At 40.0% G+C, this 22,206-nt stretch overlaps 1 protein-coding gene across 1 annotated transcript in view; it reads right to left on the reverse strand.

Annotated features, from left to right (window-relative positions):
• zdhhc9 (zDHHC palmitoyltransferase 9) overlaps window positions 1-22,206 on the reverse strand; it is a 37,242-nt gene that overhangs the window by 8,816 nt on the left and 6,220 nt on the right. Inside the window, exons 2-6 of the mRNA XM_019278437.2 lie at window positions 17,938-18,098; window positions 11,805-11,963; window positions 9,981-10,118; window positions 9,542-9,590; window positions 7,890-7,992 (exon numbers count right to left, since the gene is read on the reverse strand). Coding sequence (XP_019133982.1) covers window positions 7,890-7,992; window positions 9,542-9,590; window positions 9,981-10,118; window positions 11,805-11,963; window positions 17,938-18,098 — 610 coding nt within the window. The remainder of the gene's footprint in view (window positions 1-7,889; window positions 7,993-9,541; window positions 9,591-9,980; window positions 10,119-11,804; window positions 11,964-17,937; window positions 18,099-22,206) is intronic.

The raw sequence follows: 22,206 nt of genomic DNA on the forward strand, positions 1-22,206 counted from the left end.
TGGGCCATAAAGTCCACTTTAAGTCTAAATGAGAGTTTTTTAGTTGGTAAGCTCACCAAGAAAAATATAGTTTATATCAACAGAGCATGATTTGCATTTTGATAATATAATGCAAACAAAACCAATCAAAGAAGTGAGTTAGTCCTGTTCATAGTGTTCGCAATGCTGGTCATTGGCATAAAGATGGTGTAAAACCCAAACAAACAGATGCAAAGTACAGCACTGTGCCTCACAGGATGATTCATACCAAAGAAGAAAAACTGTAGATGCGATGACATCATCAGGCTCAGGAGTGCAGTTTGAATGGATTCAAGCTTTAAATGGCAGGAATCATGTTTATGAACATGCAGAAAGGTTCACTTACATCCTCGTTGGTGGTCTGATTGAGAGAGATCAGGTAGGTGTGGAAGCCAGTCAGTCCCACCACCACCACAGGGTGAAGAAGCACACCAACCATCCAGGACAGTGAACTCAAGTTAAGAAAACAGAAACAGATGTGTTGTGCCTGACACGATCACTGATTAAACAGTGGACAGCAGTGACGGCATAAGTGGCGGACAATTATGCAACATGATTAAAGCCGGTCATGGAAGGAACCATAGACGAGAATTTTACCATTTTTACTGTGCAAAAAATAACCAGTGGGATTCAGCTCATTTGTTAACACGTAACACTCTTAGTTACTGTTGCTATGGGTGTCAAGCTTTCCCTTGTTGCATAGTTTCATATACTGCATTTGTACTTTTACAATGAATTAGCAGATTTATTGGCAATTGGCAACATCTTTGTGTGGATTTTACTCATGAAATGACAGCTGTAGCTAGCTAATTAAGCTTATAGTAAAACACGATAAAGAAACAGTACGGTTGTTTCACACTGCAGTGCAGAGTTTGTTCTAGTATTATGCTTATGATAGGGAAGACTTTTATTACGTTCAAAAACCCTGTTTGGCGGTCAGCTTACAGAAAACTGTATCTTTTCTTTTCCAAAGTTACAAGAGAAAGGATTTTAGGGATCAGGACTGACATGCGTTTGGGTTTTTGGCAAGCGGCAACCTCGGGGTGCTGTGAAATGAAGCCAATGCGGAAGTGCTAAAAACTGTAAACATGTTTACAGCCTTGTACAAAAAAAGGTTTGGTCTCTAAGCCATTCACAGTTCAAGATAACTGTGAGGAGGGTGTAAATTTTGTTAACTCATCTGTTCAGATGAAATAGGGCTTAAAGTTAAGCATTGTCGCTTTGACTGACATTACAGTGGCTTACTAAAAAACCTAGTCGTGATTCAGCCGCCTCAGGTCCGCTGATGATCCACGTCTTTGCCAATATTAGATTAGTCTGAATTGAAAGAAGCAGTACATCCAACATGACGGCAGCCAGCTCCACATAGTTTCGGCTTCAAAACCTTGTCTTGGAAACCTACGGGTGACATTACTCATGCGCTGTCCATCTTTATACGGTCATATATTTTGGGTAATCTTGGTTGAGGTCACAAAATTTCACCAAATCCAATAAGCGCCAGACAAAAAAAAAAAAAAAAACAGCACCGCACAGAGGTGAAAACTACATTGCCTAGGGCTTGTCATAACTTACAACTCATCAAAGTGATGAGGTTAGCTGTGCCTTGGCCTTGGAATGACAATTTGTTAATACTGCGGCAATGCTAATTAGTGGGACATGGTACTGACTGCAGTGTATGTTAGAGGAGATTACACTTTTTGCTCTTGCGTTTTTTGGTTTTAGAAATGCTAAAACAGGACCCACTGCATCACATTCAGAAACCAAAGCTTGACAGGCCTGCTGTGCTGAGAGCTAAACTATTATAGATGGCTATTATTATATCACGTGTTCAGGGAGAAGTTTAGGGAACGGTCATAGTTGGGGTGTCGTACTTGAATTTTGATGTTTTTCATTTTCTATTCTAGGAAATTTGGCAAACAGCACACAGAGCAGCTGTTTTTGTGGTATATCATGTTGTCAGAGCTTTAAAGGATATGTTCCAGGTGTTTCCTTCAGAGTGTTCAAAAACCCTTATCCACTGAGCCGTGAACAGACAAACAGAGAGTTATCAATGTTTCTCTACCATAGACAAACAGTTCTTACATAATTACCCAGTATTAAAGATAAACGCCCGGAGCTTATTATCCTGACTAGGAAACATGTTTCCTGTGTCTCTCTGTCACTTGCTGTCGGCAAGGTCGAACAAGGAAGCAGGAAGATAAGGATGAAAGAGGAATCATGTCAAATTGTCATTCCTATTGCGTGTCATGTCACAACTCCAGGAAAGCCTGGTCTGAATTAGGTCAAAGTTTCAGCACGTGTTCATGCAGTTCACAGAAGTGCTCGTAAGCACGTATCACAGGTCGTTCTTCTTGTTTTGCCACATTCTTTTAGATATACCATGCATCACATCTGACAGGATACTCACGCATCACCACGTGGACAATGTTAAAGGTGAAGATGTAAATGGTGAGCAGGGAGAGGGACATGGTGAACAGGTAGAAGTATCGGTAGTTCCTCTTGCCCACGCAGTTGCCTACCCACGGACAGTGGTGATCAAATCGGTCGTGAGAAAGAAAAAAAAAAAGGTATGTATGAATAAATTCTACTAAAGCTGGAAATGTTAAAAATACACCAGCATCAGACATAGTTTTTAGTCAAAGACCGCTTTGTGCATAGCCTGCAGTCTAATATAGTGATCATCCTTGACTCTCCTCTTCTAAATTTGGCAGAGAGCCAGATGAAAAGGCAGGGTCAAACAGGACAACAGAGGTAAACATCGTTGCTTTACACTTTTCTCTGCAGTAGAAACACAGCCGCTCTCTCCGGATGGAGTTTCACAACAATATACAGTCAACATCGAAGCAGAAACACAGACGTGATGCGACTTGTATATAGAGGGGTCAAAATAAATTGATCTTTTTTTTATATTTACAGAGTAGAAAAGGAAGCTCGTCCTCAACAATATGCTTTTAGCCACATAGGGATCTAGGGATGCTACATCAATAGCAGTATCCAGAGGAATTTGTAACAAAATAACAACTTGACTTTATCTAGCGCCATTACAGGTCAACAATAAATGTGTAAATGACCAAATACCTAACACACTACCTAGCCTAATGTTAAATAATAGGGTGAACATGGAAAACAGAAGAAAAACAAATACTGCCTCACCGAGCTGCTTGCATGTCTGTGGACTCTTTGTCTTGTTATACACAGCCCCCCAATTTTTAATTACATGTGGAGTGCTGCAGGACCTTGCAAAATCGCTCAAAAAAAGCTGAAAGCATTTTACTGGCTTGATAATCAAACGTGAACCAACGTTGTTCATTTTGTTTACTAAAAAAATAGTTATGCAGAGATCTGGAACGAGACAACCCCCCCATAGTTGTTTCAACTCCCATGTGCTACATATAAAGCTAAAACAGTCCAAATACTCAGACAGTCTCATATATATTAACCAGAGAGGCACCGGGTATAACAATTTGTCTGCTTTATTTATTATGCTGCATATTCTGTGAGAGACTTTAACCATGATAAGCAGTATCGGGTTAAAGATATGACGTGCAGTGAAAGAAAACTGAGGCGTGCTGCTGTGTCATGTGTGTGTGTGTTTTTTCTATAGCAGGTGGACACAGATGAACCAGTGTGTCACAATGACGGAGCACTTATTCCCTCACTGAGCCTCCACGTGTCTCCTCTCATATCGCTATGAGGTGTACGCTCCCCTCAGACACATTCCTCAACTCTCAGAAGCCAAATCACTGTTATTCTGCAGGGATGAAAGATGACACAGCACATATACACACACCTCACAAACACACACACACAGCGCACACTGTGTCAAAGCACATTCCATAAAGACACTCCCTGTGAAGTGAAGTTTGGCCCTTTTTTTCAGGTTTCTAAATCTTTTTTCCACTCTGACATCTTTGTCCAACATTTTTTTTAGAAGGCTGTGTTTTTAAAATCATTTCATCATCGTGAGAATGAATTGGGGCTTTAGTAAAAAAAAAATCTTACATCTGCAGGCTATTTTTTCCCCCACAAAACATTGCTCACCTTTCTATTCCTGAAAAACTCAAATGATCCAACTTCAGCGAGCGCTTCTCCACATCGAAAGCCTTCGTTTGAAACATTATAAGAACTGACGGCGGATCAAAACAGATTTCTTACCGACGCAGTTGTCAGCAGATGCTGCAGTGAGATGCTCGAGGAGGTCGGAAGATCTTGCAGGTGTAGCAGTACTTGAGCTTGACGACTGGTTGTTGATCTGAACGTTGCGGATTCGAGGGGGTCCTGCCGCGGGGACTTCCCGTTGGCAGCCTCTGCGGAGACAAAAAAGCACGACATTCATTAGGAGGTGTTGGCAGTCTGATCACACAATACATTTTTCTAAAAAGGGTTCGCAATCTAATATAACACCTCAAACGAAGTCTTCAGAGGACACAAAATAACACCTCTGGCAGCGTTTTTACAAAAATGAACATTACATGCTTCACAGATGGTAGTTTCTTGCAGCCATGTTGCAATGGATTGCATAGACTGTACAGGTAATCACAACATGCTCTGTACATTTCTAAAACAGGCAGTGAGAAATGTGAGATTCAGTGACAAGGACGAGAAAAGAGCAAACGTAAATCTTGACAGCTGAAACCTTGAGGATGTCAGTGAATCACGACATTGGCTCAATACGGTAGATGATGGGGGATTTAGGGAAATCACTGCTGAGCTGTTAATATTATTTATAGCAACACTATAATGCAGTGTCTGCTCAACGGGGGCTCAACCAACCTTTCCTAACACGGAAATGTCAATCTTTTGTTTTGCAGTCACAACCAAATGCATTCATTTTCTTGGCAATCCCAGATCTTCCTAAATTACGTGCACGCAGGAGCAGAGAGGTTCGAGAAGCTGACTAATGACCAGAGGGATGGCTGGGCCGGGATTTCGGGAAGAAATCTACATTAACAGCTGCCTCGGGAATATGTGAATGTGGAGTTAATGGAAAATAAGAAAGTTACTTTGACTTCTGGGGATAAATTAAGATAAGGGTGCAGTCCAGCAGTCAATTTGCTAGGAAGGTTCCAACTGAGTGAAATGACCCGGAAGAATTACGTAGTAGCCATGACAAGAGCTGTTGATTTCTAAATGCTACGCAAAGGTGCCAATGCTTCCTGTCTTATTTCCTTCAGCAAAGGATACACTGGACCATCCTTTACAAAAGGATCTTCCTTTTGCTAATGCCGTCCCAAATTCCGTGCGGAACAACAAAAAAAATCAACAAATCATCGATCATTCATAACCAGCCAAAATGTAAAATGTATTAAATAAGCGTGATGCGCGACTGCAAGCAGAGAGGAGCGTGTGAATATGGACAAACATGTTGATAAGATTAAAAATAATAAGCCTTGTGTTACTGTAAGAGTCTGTAGTTTTCTCAGTACAGACTGCAGTCTGTTAACAACAGACAGACAGACGCCTGTCTCCTCTACGAAACCTGCCTTGTGTCCACTGTGCTGCATTCTTACAAACTGATGAACTGATCGTGACTTGTTCTTTTTCATCTGCTGCAGTTCTCTGTATTTGTCCTGTTGTTGTCAGTGGGCTGCTTTGACACAAGGTGTTCAGTTCGTGTAATGAACACTTTCTCAAAAGATGTAAAATATTGTTAATAACTATATGGGCTATAAGTTATCGGCCATTCCAAATTAATATAGAAGACATGAGAATTGCACACTATTTAGTGTGATGGTCAAACTTTCCAGCGTCCTTCCAGCTCATCACGTAAGTTAATGTTGCTTATTAGGCCAACCATCTTCTGCCATAACCACTAATATATTTATGGACGGGAGTTGGAATGTGACCAACACTAGATTTACATTTGTGACAGACTGTATTCCTTTATATTTCAATCTGACCTTGAAAATAGCCACATTTTTTACCAGGTTGTCCATGTTTATATTCCTGCATGAAACTCACTGGGCAGGGGGAAGAGCAAGATATGCTTATAGTAGTGCATCTTCTGAACTTGTTGTTTTTACCACAGATCAGGTCAATAACATCCGCCGTCACATAATGATGTAGCCCAGTGTACGGCAGTCGAATTCTCGAGCACCATGGATGTCTTTCCTGAGACCTTATAAACTCCTTCACATCTTTCAAGGAAAAGTGTGTAGGAAGGACATTGAGGTCATTTTTTGACTATTTGACCACACCCAAAAAATTTGGTTCGTAGAAATTTGTTTCAGACATGAGTAGAGAAAAAATTTACATGAACAAGCTAGATAGATTCTTTTTCATGAAGCTCATTCTTGTTAAACATTTGCATTTAAATAAATCAGGAAACTGGCACATTTATAAGCTTGTGTCACGATATATCTTGAGACATGAAGACTGTAAAATTAAATTTATCCGACAGTACAAAATGCTCTCCATTAAGAAGCATAGGATTACTGGATAAACCACAGAGAATAAATTAATGAGTCATCACTCAGGGGAATGATGCACTCCCTCGGGTAGCAAATCTCTGTCGATGGTGGCAATTATATTCTAAGAGGATGCCTCTCCTCATATTAGCATTCCCCATGGGACTAGTCGCTAACATGCTGAGGGGACAGGCATCGAGGCAGCTTCATCAACATGCCTGCTCAGCCCAGAATGAGATCAAACATCCATACCTGCCCCTCCACTGGCGGTAGGGTTACAACGCCCACATCTGCAACAACGGTACTCTAACAACATTAAAAACATACTGATAAAATCATAAGTGTTGCATGGAGGCTGTGAACTAAGTATTTTATTTAAGCTGCTGCAGTGCATATTCTTGACATTCTTTACAGATCCATGTAAGCATATCAGTGAAAATGGTTTGCTTTTGGGAGATTGGTAGAGTGGAATGTAAAAAATTAAACCAAAAAAGGAGGCTGCTATCAGTGAAGGGTTTAAGGAGCTACATGCCGAAAAAGGTCAAGGCATGAAACCAAAGTGCAGCTAAATGCTACTTTTTTTATGTTTGCGTGTGGAACTGAAACAAAAAGCACCCAGAAAGGATGTAGGAGGAGGTGATTTAAATGTAGATTATTTATTACCATTTTAGGAAAATAAGCTTATTCACTTTTTTTTTTTTTTACTAGAATTATCTGAGAAGATGTGAATAATATCATTAACTGTAAGTAATAGAACCTACCAAAAAGAGCTGATTATCTTAGCGTAGCAGAAAGACTGGAAACAATGGGGAAACAAAAAAATAATAAATAATAATAATCATGACATCCACAGATGATTGAATCTTGAAACATAGCATGTTATGTTTTCTGTTTACATGTGTTGTAATGACAAATAAATAAAACTCCTTGAACTCCTTTTAGTGCTTCTAGGCAGATGTTGAAAAGGTGTAAATACAGTTGCTAGCTACCAAGCAAACTTGTCAATGTAAATCAACTGATGTATGCACAAGTTATCAAACAGCTTCAAGTACATAGTTGCTACCCTCTGGGCTTCAGGAGGCTGGTCCTTGTGTGCCATAAAGTCCACTTTAAGGCTTAAATGAAGAGTTTTTAGTTGGTAAGCTCACCAAGACAAATATGGTTCATATCAACAGAGCATGATTTTGCATTTTGATGATAATAATGTCAAACAAAACCAATCAAAGAATGAGTTAGTCCTGTTCATGTGTTCGCAATGCTGGTTCATTTGCATAAAGACGGTGTAAAACCCAAACAAACTAGATGCAAAGTACAGCACTGTGCCTCACAGGATGATTCATACTTAAGCAGAAAAACTGTAGATGCGATGACATCATCAGGCTCTAGTCACGTGCAGTTTGAATGGATTTAAGCTTTAAATGGCATGAATCATGTTTATCTGAACGTGCAGAAAGGTTCACTTACATCCTCGTTGGTGGTCTGATTGAGAGAGATCAGGTAGGTGTGGAAGCCAGTCAGTCCCACCACCGACCACAGGGTGAAGAAGCACACCAACACCTCCAGGACAGTGAACTCAAGTTAAGAAAACAGCAACAGATGTGTTCTGCCTGACACATGATCACTGATTAAACAGTGGACAGCAGGTGACGGCATAATGGCGGACAATTATGCAACATGATTAAAGCCGGTCAGTGGAAGGAACCATAGACGAGAATTTTACCATTTTTACTGTGCAAAAAATAACCAGGTGGGATTCAGCTCATTTGTTAACACGCTAACACTCCCTCTTAGTTACTGTTGCTATGTCTGTCAAGCTTTCCCTTGTTGCATAGTTCATATACTGCATTTGTACTTTTACAATGATAATTGTAGCAGATTTATTGGCCAATCGGCAACATTCTTGCTGTGGATTTTACTCACTGAAATGACAGCTGTAGCTAGCTAATTAAGCTTATTGAGTAAAACACGATAAAGAAACAGTACTGTTGTTTAACACTGCAGTGCAGAGTTTGTTCTAGTATTATGCTTATGATAGGGAAGACTTTTATTACGTTCAAAACCCCTGTTTGGCTGCTTAGCTTACAGAAAACTGTATCTTTTCTTTTCCAAAGTTACAAGAGAAAAGGATTTTAGGGATCAGGACTGACATGTGTTTGGGTTTTTGGCAAGCGGCAACCTCCGGTGCTGTGAAATGAAGCCGATGCGGAAGTGCTAAAAACTGTAAACATGTTTACAGCCTTGTACAAAAAAGGTTTTGGTCTCTATAGCCAATTTCACAGTTCAAGACAACTGTGAGCAGGGGTGAAATTTTGTTAACTCATCTGTTCAGATGACATTAGGGCTTAAAGTTAAGCATTGTCGCTTTGACTGACATTACAGATGGCTTACTAAAAAACCTAGTCGTGATTCAGCCTGCCTCAGGTCCGCTGATGATCCATGTCTTTGCCAATATTTAGATTAGTCTGAATTGAAAGAAGCAGTACATCCAACATGACGGCAGCCAGCTCCACATAGTTTCGGCTTCAAAACCTTGTCTTGGAAACCTACGGGTGACATTACTCATGCGCTGTCCATTCTTTATACGGTTATATATTTTTGGGTAATCTTGGTTGAGGTCACAAAATTTCACCAAATCCAATAAGTGCCAGACAAAAAAAACAGCACAGCACAGAGGTGAAATACTACATTGCCTAGGGGCTTGTCATAACTTACAACTCATCAAAGTGATGAGGTTAGCTGTGCCTTGGCCTTGGAAGTGACAATTTGTTAATACTGCGGCAATGCTAATTAGTGGGACATGGTACTGACTGCAGTGTATGTTAGAGGAGATTACACTTTTGCTCTTGTGTTTTTGGTTTTAGAAATGCTAAAACAGGACACCACTGCATCACATTCAGAAAACCAAAGCTTGACAGGCCTGCTGTGCTGAGAGCTAAACTATTATTAGATGGCTATTATTATATCACTGTTCAGGGAGAAGTTTAGGGAACGGTCATAGTTGGGGTGTCGTACTTGAATTTTGATGTTTTTCATTTTCTATTCTAGGAAATTTGGCAAAGAGCACACAGAGCAGCTGTTTTTGCGGTATATCATGTTGTCAGAGCTTTAAAGGATATGTTCCAGGTGTTTCCTTCAGAGTGTTCAAAAAACCCTTATCCACTGAGCCTGTGAACAGACAAACAGAGAGTTATTCAATGTTTCTCTACCATAGACAAACAGTTCTTACATATTACTCCAGTATTAAAGATAACACGCCCGGAGCTTATTATCCTGACTAGGAAACATGTTTCCTGTGTCTCTCTGTCTACTTGCTGTCTGCAAGGTCGAACAAGGAAGCAGGAAGATAAGGATGAAAGAGGAATCATGTCAAATTGTCATTTCCTATTGCGTGTCATGTCACACTCCAGGAAAAGCCTGGTCTGAATTAGGTCAAAGTTTCAGCACGTGTTCATGCAGTTCACTAGAAGCTGCTCGTAAGCACGTATCACAGGTCGTTCTTCCTGTTTCGCCACATTCTTTTAGATATCCATGCATCACATCTGACAGGATACTCACGCATCACCACGTGGACAATGTTAAAGGTGAAGATGTAAATGGTGAGCAGGGAGAGGGACATGGTGAACAGGTAGAAGTATCGGTAGTTCCTCTTGCCCACGCAGTTGCCTACCCACGGACAGTGGTGATCAAATCGGTCTGTGTGAAAGAAAAAAAAAGGTATGTATGAATAAATTCTACTAAAGCTGCAAATGTTAAAAATACACCAGCATCAGACATAGTCTTTTAGTCAAAGACCGCTTTGTGCATCAGCCTGCAGTCTAAATATAGTGATCATCCTTGACTCTCCTCTTCTATAATTTGGCAGAGAGCCAGATGAAAAGAGGCAGGGTCAAACAGGCAACAGAGGTAAACATCTTGCTTTACACTTTTCTCTGCAGTAGAAACACAGCCGCTCTCTCCGGATGGAGTTTCACAACAATATACAGTCAACATCGAAGCAGAAACACAGACGTGATGCGACTTGTATATAGAGGGTCAAAATAAATTGATCTTTTTTTATATTTACAGAGTAGAAAAGGAAGCTCGTCCTCACAATATGCTTTTAGCCACATTAGGGACATGGCTCCAGGGATGGCTGAAACATCCAATAATACAGACATTTATCGTGTCCGGAGGATGATTTATAACAAAATAACAACTTGACTTTTCATCTAGCGCCATTATCAGGTCAACAATTAAATGTGTCCAATACTTTGGTATATGACCAAATACCTAACACACTACCTAGCCTAATGTTAACGAATATGGTGAACATGGAAAACAGAAGAAAAACAAAATACTGCCTCACCGAGCTGCTTGCATGTCTGTGGACTCTTTGTCTTGTTATACACAGCCCCCCAATTTTTAGATTACATGTGGAGTACTGCAGGACCTCTGCAAAAATCCTCAAAATAAAAGCTGAAAGCATTTTACTGGCTTGATAATCAAACTGAACTCAACGTTGTTCATTTTGTTTACTAAAAAAATATGTTATGCAGAGATCTGGAACGAGACAACCCCCCCCCATAGTTGTTTCAACTCCCATGTGCTACATATAAAGCTAAAACAGTCCAAATACTCAGACAGTCTCATGATATATTAACCAGAGAGGGCACCGGGTATAAACATAATTTGTCTGCTTATTTTATTATGCTGCATATTCTGTGAGAGACTTTAACCATGATAAGCAGTATCATGGTTAAAAGAGGGAAAGATAAAAGATATGACTGCAGTGAAAGAAAACTGAGGCGTGCTGCTGTGTCATGTGTGTGTGTGTGTTTTTCTATAGCAGGTGGACACAGATGAACCAGTGTTCACAATGACGGAGCACTTATTCCCTCACTGAGCCTCCACTGTCTCCTCTCATATCGCCTATGAGTGTACGCTCCCCTCAGACACATTCCTCAATCATCAGAAGCCAAATCACTGTTATTCTGCAGGGATGAAAGATGACACAGCTACATATACACACACCTCACAAACACACACACACGTGTGCACACTGTTCAAAGCACATTCCATAAAGACACTCCCTGTGAAGTTGAAGTTTGGCCCATTTTTTTCAGGTTTCTAAATCTTTTTTTCCACTCTGACATCTTTGTCCAACATTTTTTTTAGAAAGCTGTGTTTTTAAAATCATTTCATCATCGTGAGAAATGAATTGAGGCTTTAGTAAAAAAAAAATCATTACATCTGCAGGCTATTTTTCCCCACAAAACATTGCTCACCTTTCTATTCCTGAAAAACTCAAATGATCCAACTTCAGCGAGCGGTCTTCTCACATCGTAAAGCCTTCGTTTGAACATTATAAGAACTGACGGCGGATCAAAACAGATTTCTTACCGACGCAGTTGTCACAGATGCTGCAGTGAGATGCTCGAGGAGGTCGGAAGATCTTGCAGGTGTAGCAGTACTTGAGCTTGACGATCTGGTTGTTGATCTGAACGTTGCGGATTCGAGGCGGGGGTCGCTGCCCTGCGGGGACGTTCCCGTTGGCAGCCTCTGCGGAGACAAAAAAGCACGACATTCATTAGGAGGTGTTGGCAGTCTTGATCACACAATATATTTTTCTAAAAAGGTGTTCGCAATCTAATATAACACCTCAAACGAAGTCTTCAGAGGACACAAAATAACACCTCTGGCAGCGTTTTTACAAATAATGAACATTATATGCTTCACAGATGGTAGTTTCTTGCAGCCATGTTGCAATGGATTGCATTAGACTGTACAGGTAATCACAACACTGCTCTGTACATTTCTAAAACAGGCAGTGAGAAATGTGAGATTCAGTGACAAGGACGAGAAAAGAGCAAGACGTAAATCTTGACAGCTGAACCTTGAGGATGTCAGTGAATCACGACATTGGCTCAATACGGTATTGATGATGGTGGATTTATGTGAAATCACTGCTGAGCTGTTAATATTATTTATTAGCAACACTATAATGCAGTGTCCTGCTCAACTGGGGCATCAACCAACCTTTCCTAACACTGAAATGTCATATCTTTTGTTTCTGCAGTCACCAACCAAATGCATTCACTTTTCTTGGCAATCCAGATCTTTCTAATTACGTTGCACTGCAGGAGCCGAGAGGTTCGAGAAGCTGACTAATGACCAGAGGGATGCTGGCGGGATTCTCTCAGCAGAGAAAGTGTTCGGGAGAAATCTACCATTAACATGCTGCATCGGGAATATGTGAATGTGGAGTTAATGGAAAATAAGAAAGTTACTTTGACTTTCTGGGGATAAATTAAGATAAAGGGTGCAGTCCAGCAGTCTATTTTGCTCGGGAAGGTTCCTAACTGAGTGAAATGACCCGGAAGAATTTACGTAGTAGCCATGACAAGAGCTGTTTGATTTCTCTAAATGCTACGCAAAGGTGCTCCAATGCTTCCTGTCTTATCTCCTTCAGCAAAGGATACACTGGACCATCCTTTACAAAAGGATCTTTCCTTTTGCTAATGCCGTCCCATAATTCCTTGCGGAAGCAACAAAAAAAATCAACAAATCATTCGATCATTCACAACCAGCCAAAATGTAAAATGTATTAAATAAGCGTGATGCTGACTGCAGCAGAGAGAGAGCGTGTGAATATGGACAAACATGTTGACTTAAAAATAACTTAAAAATAATAAAGCCTTGTGTTACTGTACAGGTCTGTAGTTTCTCAGTACAGACTGCAGTCTGTTAACAGACAGACAGACAGACAGACGCCTGTCTCCTCTACGAAACCTGTTTTGTGTCCTCACTGTGCTGCATTCTTACAAACTGATGAACTGATCGTGACTTGTTCTTTTTCATCTGCTGCAGTTCTCTGTATTTGTCCTGTTGTTGTCTATTGGGCTGCTTTGACACATATAGGTGTTCAAGTTCGCTGTAATGAACAACTTTTTCAAAAGATGTAAAATACTGTTAATAACTATATGGGCTATAAGTTATCCTGGCCATTCAAATTAATATAGAAGACTTGCACACAATTTAGTGTGATGGTCAAATTTTTCAGCATCCTTCCAGCTCATCACGTAAGTTAATGTTGCTTATTAGGCAACCATCTTCTGCCATAACTCACTAATATATTTATGGACGGGAGTTGGAATGTGACCAACACTATATTTTACATTTGTGACAGACTGTATTCCTTTATTATTTCAATTCTGACCTTAAAAATTAAGCCACATTTTTTACCAGGTTGTCCATGTTTATATTTCCTGCATGAAACTACACTGTGCAGGGGGAAGTATCTAAGATATGCTTATAGTAGCGCATCTTCCGAACTTTGTTGTTTTACCACAGATCAGGTCAATAACATCCGCCGTCACATAATGATGTAGCCCAGTGTAACTGCAGTCGAATTCTCCGAGCACCATGGATGTCTTTTCCTGAGACCTTATGAACTCTCCTTCACATCTTTCAAGGAAAAGTGTGTAGGAAAGGACATTGGAGGTCATTTTTTGACTATTTGACCGCACCCAAAAAATTTGGTATTCGTAGAAATTGTGTTCAGACATGAGTAGAGAAAAAATTTACATGAATTAAGCTAGATAGATTTCTTTTTCATGAAGCTCATTCTTGTTAAACATTTGCATTTAAATAAATCAGTGAAACTGGCACATTTATAAGCTTGTGTCACGATATATCTTGAGACATGAAGACTGTAAAATTTAATTTATCCGACAGTACAAAATGCTCTCCATTAAGAAGCTATAGGATTACTGGATAAACCAGCAGAGAATAAATTAATGAGTCATCACTCATGGGGAATGATGCCACTCCCTCGGGTAGCAAATCTCTGTCTGCTAGTGGCATTATATATTCTAAGAGGATGCCTCTCCTCATATTAGCATTCCCCATGGGACTAGTCGCTAACATGCTGAGGGGACAGAGCATCGAGGCAGCTTCATCAACATGCCTGCCTCAGCCTCAGAATGAGATCAAACATCCATACCTGCCTCCTCCACTGGCTGTTACTGGTTACAACGCCCACACTCTGCAACAACGGCTACTCTAACACATTAAAAACATACTGGATAATATCTATAAGTGTTGCATGGAGGCTGTATTTTATTTAAGCTGCTGCAGTGCATATTCTTGACATTCTTTACAGATCCATGTAAGCATTTCAGTGATAAATGGGTTTGCTTTTGGGAGATTTGTAGAGATGTGGAATGTAAAAAATTAAACCAAAAAAGGAGGCTGCTATCAGTGAAGGGTTTAAGGAGGCTACATGCCGAAAAAGGTCAAGGCATGAAACCAAAGTGCAGCTAAATGCTACTTTTTTTATGTTTGCGTGTGGAACCTGAAACTAAAAGCACCCAGAGAGGATGTAGGAGGAGGTGATTTAAATGTAGATTTTATTTTATTACATTTTAGGAAAATAAGCTTATTCCCTTTTTTTTTTTACTAGAAATTATCTGAGAAGATTGATATAACTCAGATACCTGTAAAGTAATATGAACCTACCACAAACAGCTGATTATCTAAGCGTAGCAGAAAGACTGGAAACAATGGGAAACAACAACAAAAAAATAATAATAATCATGACATCCATCAGATGATTGTATCTTGAAACATAGGCATGTTATGTTTTCATACATTACTGATGCATGCAAAAACATCAATAGGTTAGATGCCCTAGTTTGTGTATTAAACACCCTTTAAGATAATTAGAGAATGATAATGAGTTTGAATCATTTTAAAAATGATTTGAAATATATCTTTGGGTTTTAGACTTTTGGCCTGACAAAATAAGAACATTTGAAGATGTCACCTTGGTAACCAACTTAATGTCACATTTTCACAATTAAATAGACCAACAAATTTATCAGTGATGAAAATAATCAGTTGTTGCAGCTCTATTTACATAAATAATTCCCAATGAGATTTCCTCAGAAACCACACACATGAGCTGTATATTGTCCAACTGGGTCATGACGGCCAGAGCTAGTCAGACCACTGAGCCATTGTCATCCAGCATGCGGTATGAGTCACGGGCCACGATGAGAGAAGCACCGGCTGCAAGCTAACCCGGTCTCAGAGGACCAGGGTGCCTCAGCTTTGCTATTACAGCCACGAGCTGAGTCCAGTCTCCACCCATGCCTCTTGACCGGAGTAGGAGAAAGCACGAGTGATAGCTGAAGGACACTGTGCATCTTTAACAGAGACAAAGAGGCCACACAGGCAGGCAGGCAGGCAGGCAGGGAGTAAGGATGCAGGGATGGCTGGTGCAGGAATATGCAGTGCTTAGTGCTTGTTTATTTTTTGGTAGCCAAGGCTTTGTTGTCATTATTATACAGCATAGAGTTTGTCCTGTGTAATGAGACAACAAGAGCACTTGTAATGAATGTGTGTTAGACGGAGCTCTTCATCCACAGTCGAGCACACCCAACCTTAAGCAACATCAGGCACAACAAACATGAATAAACCAACAGGCCTGAGGCTGTCTGCTCACTGCTTAACTAGCATATATATACTGAATATGTATGCCTCCAAAATACTAATTTTCAGTCCACAATCTCTGAACATCAGCTAGATGACGATGATGTAGCAGCACATGAACTGTAATAACCATTTGTCCCCCTGTTGACTTAACATTTGAATGGATGTAGATAAGAGATTTGTGCCTGGTGGCGTTATCAGTGCTGATTGCACATAAGAGTTACGCATACTTCAAGGTTCTGGACTGCAATCACACTGGAAGAGGTGAGACTACTTCAAACTTGACTGAGTGTAAGTTTAATATTAATAATAATCTGAGCTGCATTACTGAAGGTGCACAAATGAAGAAATGACGACTGTGCTAAGACACATTTAACACTAGAAATGAAAATCTGTGTTTACACAGTCATCAGTGAACTCTTTAATATTTTACATGGATTGTGAGTGAAAGTGGATATGTACGTTTTTATTTTTCTAATGACGTGTGGATAGTTCAGAGCCTCGACTCTCCTGTTTCTGTCCACCTCAGTTGATAAACTATCAATCAACGTTGGCCTAATCAAAGCTATTTTACTATTTTAGATTAAAATCAGCATAATCCAGATTAATGGCAATCTGACAGTGACGCGCGTGTACCAGTCTAAGCCAGTTCAGAGAGATCACAGAGCTTGTCCATCTATCCATTTTCCATAACTTAATAATAACTTGATAATCCTTATTAGGTTTGCGGGGGGGCTGGAGCCTATCCCAGCTGGCACTGGGCAAAAGGCAGGGTACGCCCTGGACAGGTCGCCTGTTCATCACAGGGCTCTTGTTGTTTATCCTTGGCTCGAAATTCAAATCTTGTTTATCCAATGTTGCCCTTCCATCTATCCTACATATGTGATGTAATGACACAAAGTCCTTCATGTAAACTTACGATTTATTACTAAATTATTATTACTAAATTTACTTAAATCTGCAATATTCACTGGCCAGGTGACAGCGAAGACAAGCTGTGAACACAGCTTTGACATATGACAAACTATTGCCTGTTGACATAATGTATCCAACAGTGACGAAGAAATGTTATGAGTTGTGTTTCAAGCCATCTAATGAACCAAATACCAATATTCACTCTCTTATAGGTCCATTTTTTGTCTCTACCAACTCCTGAGAGAAATATCTGGCTTTTTTTAAGCAGCTGAATGCTGCACTATATTCACCAGCTAGTTATTCACTGTGTCTTTCTGTCGTCTGGTGCTGAGCAGGTAGTGTAACTGCTGCAGCCAAAACTGACGCTATGGGAGCGGTCAGAGTGAATCAGAACAGTTAAGGTGTGGACCAGACAGCTAAACAATGAGCTGAAACTCATTATAAAGTGCCATAAAGGTGAGAGGAGCTGAAGAGTCAGGTTCTGTAGATAGTGATCCATTTTACATTTGATATATTGTAAAACTAAAAACATTGACTATAGAAGCTTTAAGACATGCATTCACTGAGGCACTGACACTAAAATGAAAAGGAATATATATGTGATCTCCAACGTATGGAAAAAGTGTAATGGGGATATTAATCACTTATTTTCTCAATAGTCTACTTATTATGAGTGATGACGTTCTGTATGTTTCTATTATTTCACATAGGAGATTTCTGTATTTGTGTTTTTGTCCGTGTGCAGGGCTCAGTAGGTAAAAAGTGAGCTCACATACTTTTGTGCACCAATCAGGATTTAGATTTGAATCTGAATATGATCAGTCAGTGGGCTGTTTGGTAACCATTACTCATATCTGATCAAACCACACCCCATACAATCATGATGAAGCAGATTAGCATCATGTTAGGAAATCAACTCTTGGACATGTTCATTTCCTAACATCTCGTAGAGTTGCTGTGTGTGTCTGCACATCAGATACACTTAAAAATTCAATGCTGAAGTTTTAGGCTGCGACTTTTAGGGGAAATATAGAGCTTAGGTGGTTCATGAAATACGTGCTTAAAGAATATAAAATAATATATATTATAGTATAAAAATTGTCTCTAAATCATTCCTGTAACTCACCGATTTCCATCTCGATGAATGTGGCCTCCTCTTGGAGTGCCCGTGGCAGCACCCCAGGGTCACTGAAGCTGGTCCTCAGTAGCATGGCCATGACGAAGAGGAAGAGCAGGACAGCGAAAACTGGGATGGCAGGAGACAGATGGACAGCTAGGTATGGACACCTGTAACAAAACAAAAAAGAACATAAGCATTGAGGCTAAAAGCAAGTTATGTTTCTCAGAGAAGTGAAATTAAATCTTTCTTTAAAACAAACAAATGACAGAAATAAAGAATAAACATTTTCTTTTAATTAAAATATCCTATATTTTTGCACATGACAAACTGCGGATCAGAGATGGGGGAGCCCTCTCAAAAAGAGGGCATGACATGACAACATACATATTCTGAACTGGTGTTCTGAGCAGAAGGTCATGAACCATGAGACCAGCCCTTCTCTGAACAGTGCCGAAGTCATGGCCGTGAATAAACAACATTATGCCACGCTCTCCTCACCTTCTGGGAGAGCGGGGAAACATTTGCATATTTTACCAGGCCACTAAGATTAGAGCCAGCGGGGCTCCTCCACCAAAAAGGCCTGCTGCTCAGTACGATAACAGATGTGAGCTGCAGTGCAAAGTGCTGCAACAGAATAGAGCAGCAGCAGCAAAGGCTTGTACATGCATTTATTAATAGTTAAACTGCATGGCCTCATCTTTGTCCCATGTGGCCGGGATCATATATTCATAACGCAACTCTGATGTTGCACTACAAGATTGCAGGTACTGTGCCATATACTGTACAAGACAGTACTTTTGTACTGCACGTCATATATAAAGCCTGCCCACAAGAAGCAGCAACATCCATGGCTACAGCATCAGCAACAGCCGATTGAGGGAAGTCAGCCTCCATCATGGACTGTGTAAAAGGATGTCGTATCTGTGACAAGAGTATGTGAAGGTGAGAGCTTGGTGGCTCTGTCCACCACCATCTTGGCAGTCCTGCCTCTGCCACCTCCTGGCCAATCTAAAAATCGGCAAAGACATGGATCATCGGTGGACCTAAGGCAGGCTGAATGACAGCTCGGAGCTCAAACAGCCCACCTGTAATGGCAACCACCTGTCAGTCAAAAGTAAAACATGCATATTCAGGGAAAGTAATCATTTAGTGTATGAACAGAAAATAAATCTGCTAATATTTTGACAATCCACATACATTCCTATACAATCTATACTTTCCCCATCTCAGATGTGAGAAATTGTTGCTTTCCTTTGTGTTAAATGATGATAAAGTTGAAAAAGAGCCCACATGTAGAAACATTACCTTGGACTAGACTAGATTAATAGAATAAAAAAAACATTAGGCATTATATAAGTTTTTTAAAGTATTTTTCTACACAAATTACATGGTGCAATTGTTTAGAAATATAATATCTCATATTGACTGTATGACTTATCAGCAAAAACTCTGCATATACAGTTACATAAATGAGTGCGACCTATAAATTACTTTGTGGCCGAACCGACTTGAAAGCAGCACTAATGGATTATGAAGTTTTTATTACTGCATGACTGATTCTGGTTTAGTTGAGACTGTTTGACTTGCAATTTTACTCCAATATCAATTTTTTATTTGAATACCAATGTGTTGGAGTGCAGCGCCAACACAACAGAAAGATGCGTGTCTGTCCAAATACTAATCCACTAAACACAAATAGTCATTTAATGAAATTAAACCAACTATTTGGATTAAGAGTAAAGCTCTCAAGTTGGTTCCAGCTTCTAAAACATGAAGATTCGCTCGGACATAACAAGGGATTTCATCATTTACAGCACCATCCATAATATTGGCTTGTCTTCTCTGGGTGGCATTTCATCTCTCCCTACCCCCATCCCACGCACAGAGCTGATAGGACGTTTAAAAGAGGAAAGAGACGTAGCTGAGTAAATAACTGCCAGTCACCACAACATGACAAAGAACAAAGTCCACCTACATAGTCGCAGTATGTAGATGAAGCAGGTATGTCAGCATACCTAAGGACTGACATGACAACAACACATGCACAGTACTTGCTGGACTGGTCTGAGCAGTTTCCCTGCAGTGCCTTTTTTCACACTAATGTAAACCAGGAGCAGGGATCAAATCAATAGAAGTTTCCACTGGACCAGGCCTGTGAGGTATGCTTGGCCCATTTGTTAGTGCAGAGACAGCAGAGAGCAGCCAGTGGATTCAGACTGAGGCGAGGCAGTCCGTCGATGAAGTGTAATTCCCGTAATGATGACTGGTAGGTATTCGAGGCACACTCCATCATCGCTTCCCATCAAGCCTCCACGTCCTTCCTGTATGTGACCATTTCCTCTGCTGCTGAGGAGCAGGGTGGTGCTGGCACAGTGACACTGTGTGTTCATCAGTCAACACAGACGCAGCAGAAAAACTGGACTTAATCAGGCTCTGTGTGCATGTGGGGGAAATGTTTTCATCCATGGGGTGATCAATCAGCCTGCCAAATGACACACGCATATCCTCTCTTTCTGCCTCTCTATTGAGGATCACAATAAACTAGTTCCAGTGGTTAAAAGTAAATTGTCAGGTACTGAACTTCAATAAAGTGTTTTAACTCTTTGCTACTTTATACTTATAAGACAACATTTCTTAATTTATTAATTACATTTGGCAACTACGCACCTTGATATGCCTCTGGTGTTGTTTAAACAAACAAGACTATGCGATTTGAGATGTTGGTCTGTGGATTTTCTTATTGTTAGACAGAACCGGACTGGCTGATTCCACCTGTTTCCAGTCTTTATGCTAAGCTGGGCTAACCTGCCTTAATGCTTATTGTATGAGTTGTGTGATACCCAAAATGCAACTTGCTCAAGGTTTTAACCAGGAAGACTAAGAAGAAAACAGATTATATTTCTGGTTCAGCTGAATTTCGATCCCTTTTTTTGTTTTTGTTAAGTTGCACATCGCGAGTAGGCCAATGTCATGCTAAACCAGTGGAACACTACTTTACTTTTAACTACATGTAATGGCATCTATAATAAGGACATTTTGCCTACATAGGCAGTACTATAACTTTTCTACATCAAGAACATTTCTTCTGATAATACTACTGTAATCTAACTTTAGTAAATACTTTCACTTGTAACAGAGTATTTTTTTTGTTTTTTTGTTTTTTAAATTGCTGCTTTTACTTCAGTAAAGGATCTGAATATTTCTTCTAACGCCGACTAGTGGAAGCTACACATCAAGACCCTTACATACAAGAATCTGGAGCACATATTTCTAATAGGATTTTGTGAACCTCACATTTGTCTTTATATGCTTTTCTTTGTTTTGTGTGTTTTTTTTTAATCAAAATGAATATTAGCACTACAACTGCAGTTGATATTGCTTACTGACCGCACCTACATCATTTTTGAGGGGTTATACTGTATGTTTTCTTGTTTAGATTATGGAATCACCACCACAGAAATATATTTATTATTATTATTAGTATATCTCTAATGTATTTCTGCCATATGCTAGACTCTATTTTGTTTTCTTAATGGGCTCTTACAAGGGTCATAAACTCGTTAAAGAGTGACCATTAGTCCCTGAGTTCTTGGAATATAGAAAAGAGGTTGCTGACTGTTTAATAATAGGACCCCATTAGTGAAAAAAGTGTGCAACCAGCTGGTCATAAAAGATAACAATCACATTAAACATGCACATAAAACAATAACACATTGATAGTATACAGGTAGAAAGTGATAAGCTACCTATAGCGCTGCTTATTTGGCATGGAAAGTGTGAAGTTCACTCAGCTCTGTGTGTGTGTGTGCGTGTGTGTGTGTGTGTGTGTATGGGTTGGGTCAGCATTAGATGCTTGAGGATGTGTCTACTGCAGACTTTGATCCCGAGGATTTCCCCTCTTAACTCGGGATGACGTGAGCTCAAAGATGAGAAGCTTCTAAAGTGGGGAAATTCACTGCAACATCTAAGCAATAAAACCAATGAACCCAGGATTAATATGTCACTATGTCATGGCTTGGTGAGTGTTGACACTTACGTCCTTCCTTTATTAATACTTAACAGTTGTAAGCTGTTGCAGATCTGCATGAATCATACTAGAAATGAATTATGCACGTACTGTGCAGGCACATTCAAAGTGGGCCTCAGTAACAGGACCCCGTCATACAAACATTTGTAGACTGCAACTCAACAGCCTGTTTCTAGAGCACTGCTGAAAAAACACAAAGCTCACATACTCTACTTGGCCTCTCTTGTCTTTTTCACATAAAGACAGAA

The sequence above is a fragment of the Larimichthys crocea genome, chromosome I, assembly GCF_000972845.2.
Source record: "Larimichthys crocea isolate SSNF chromosome I, L_crocea_2.0, whole genome shotgun sequence".
NCBI lineage: Eukaryota > Metazoa > Chordata > Actinopteri > Sciaenidae > Larimichthys > Larimichthys crocea.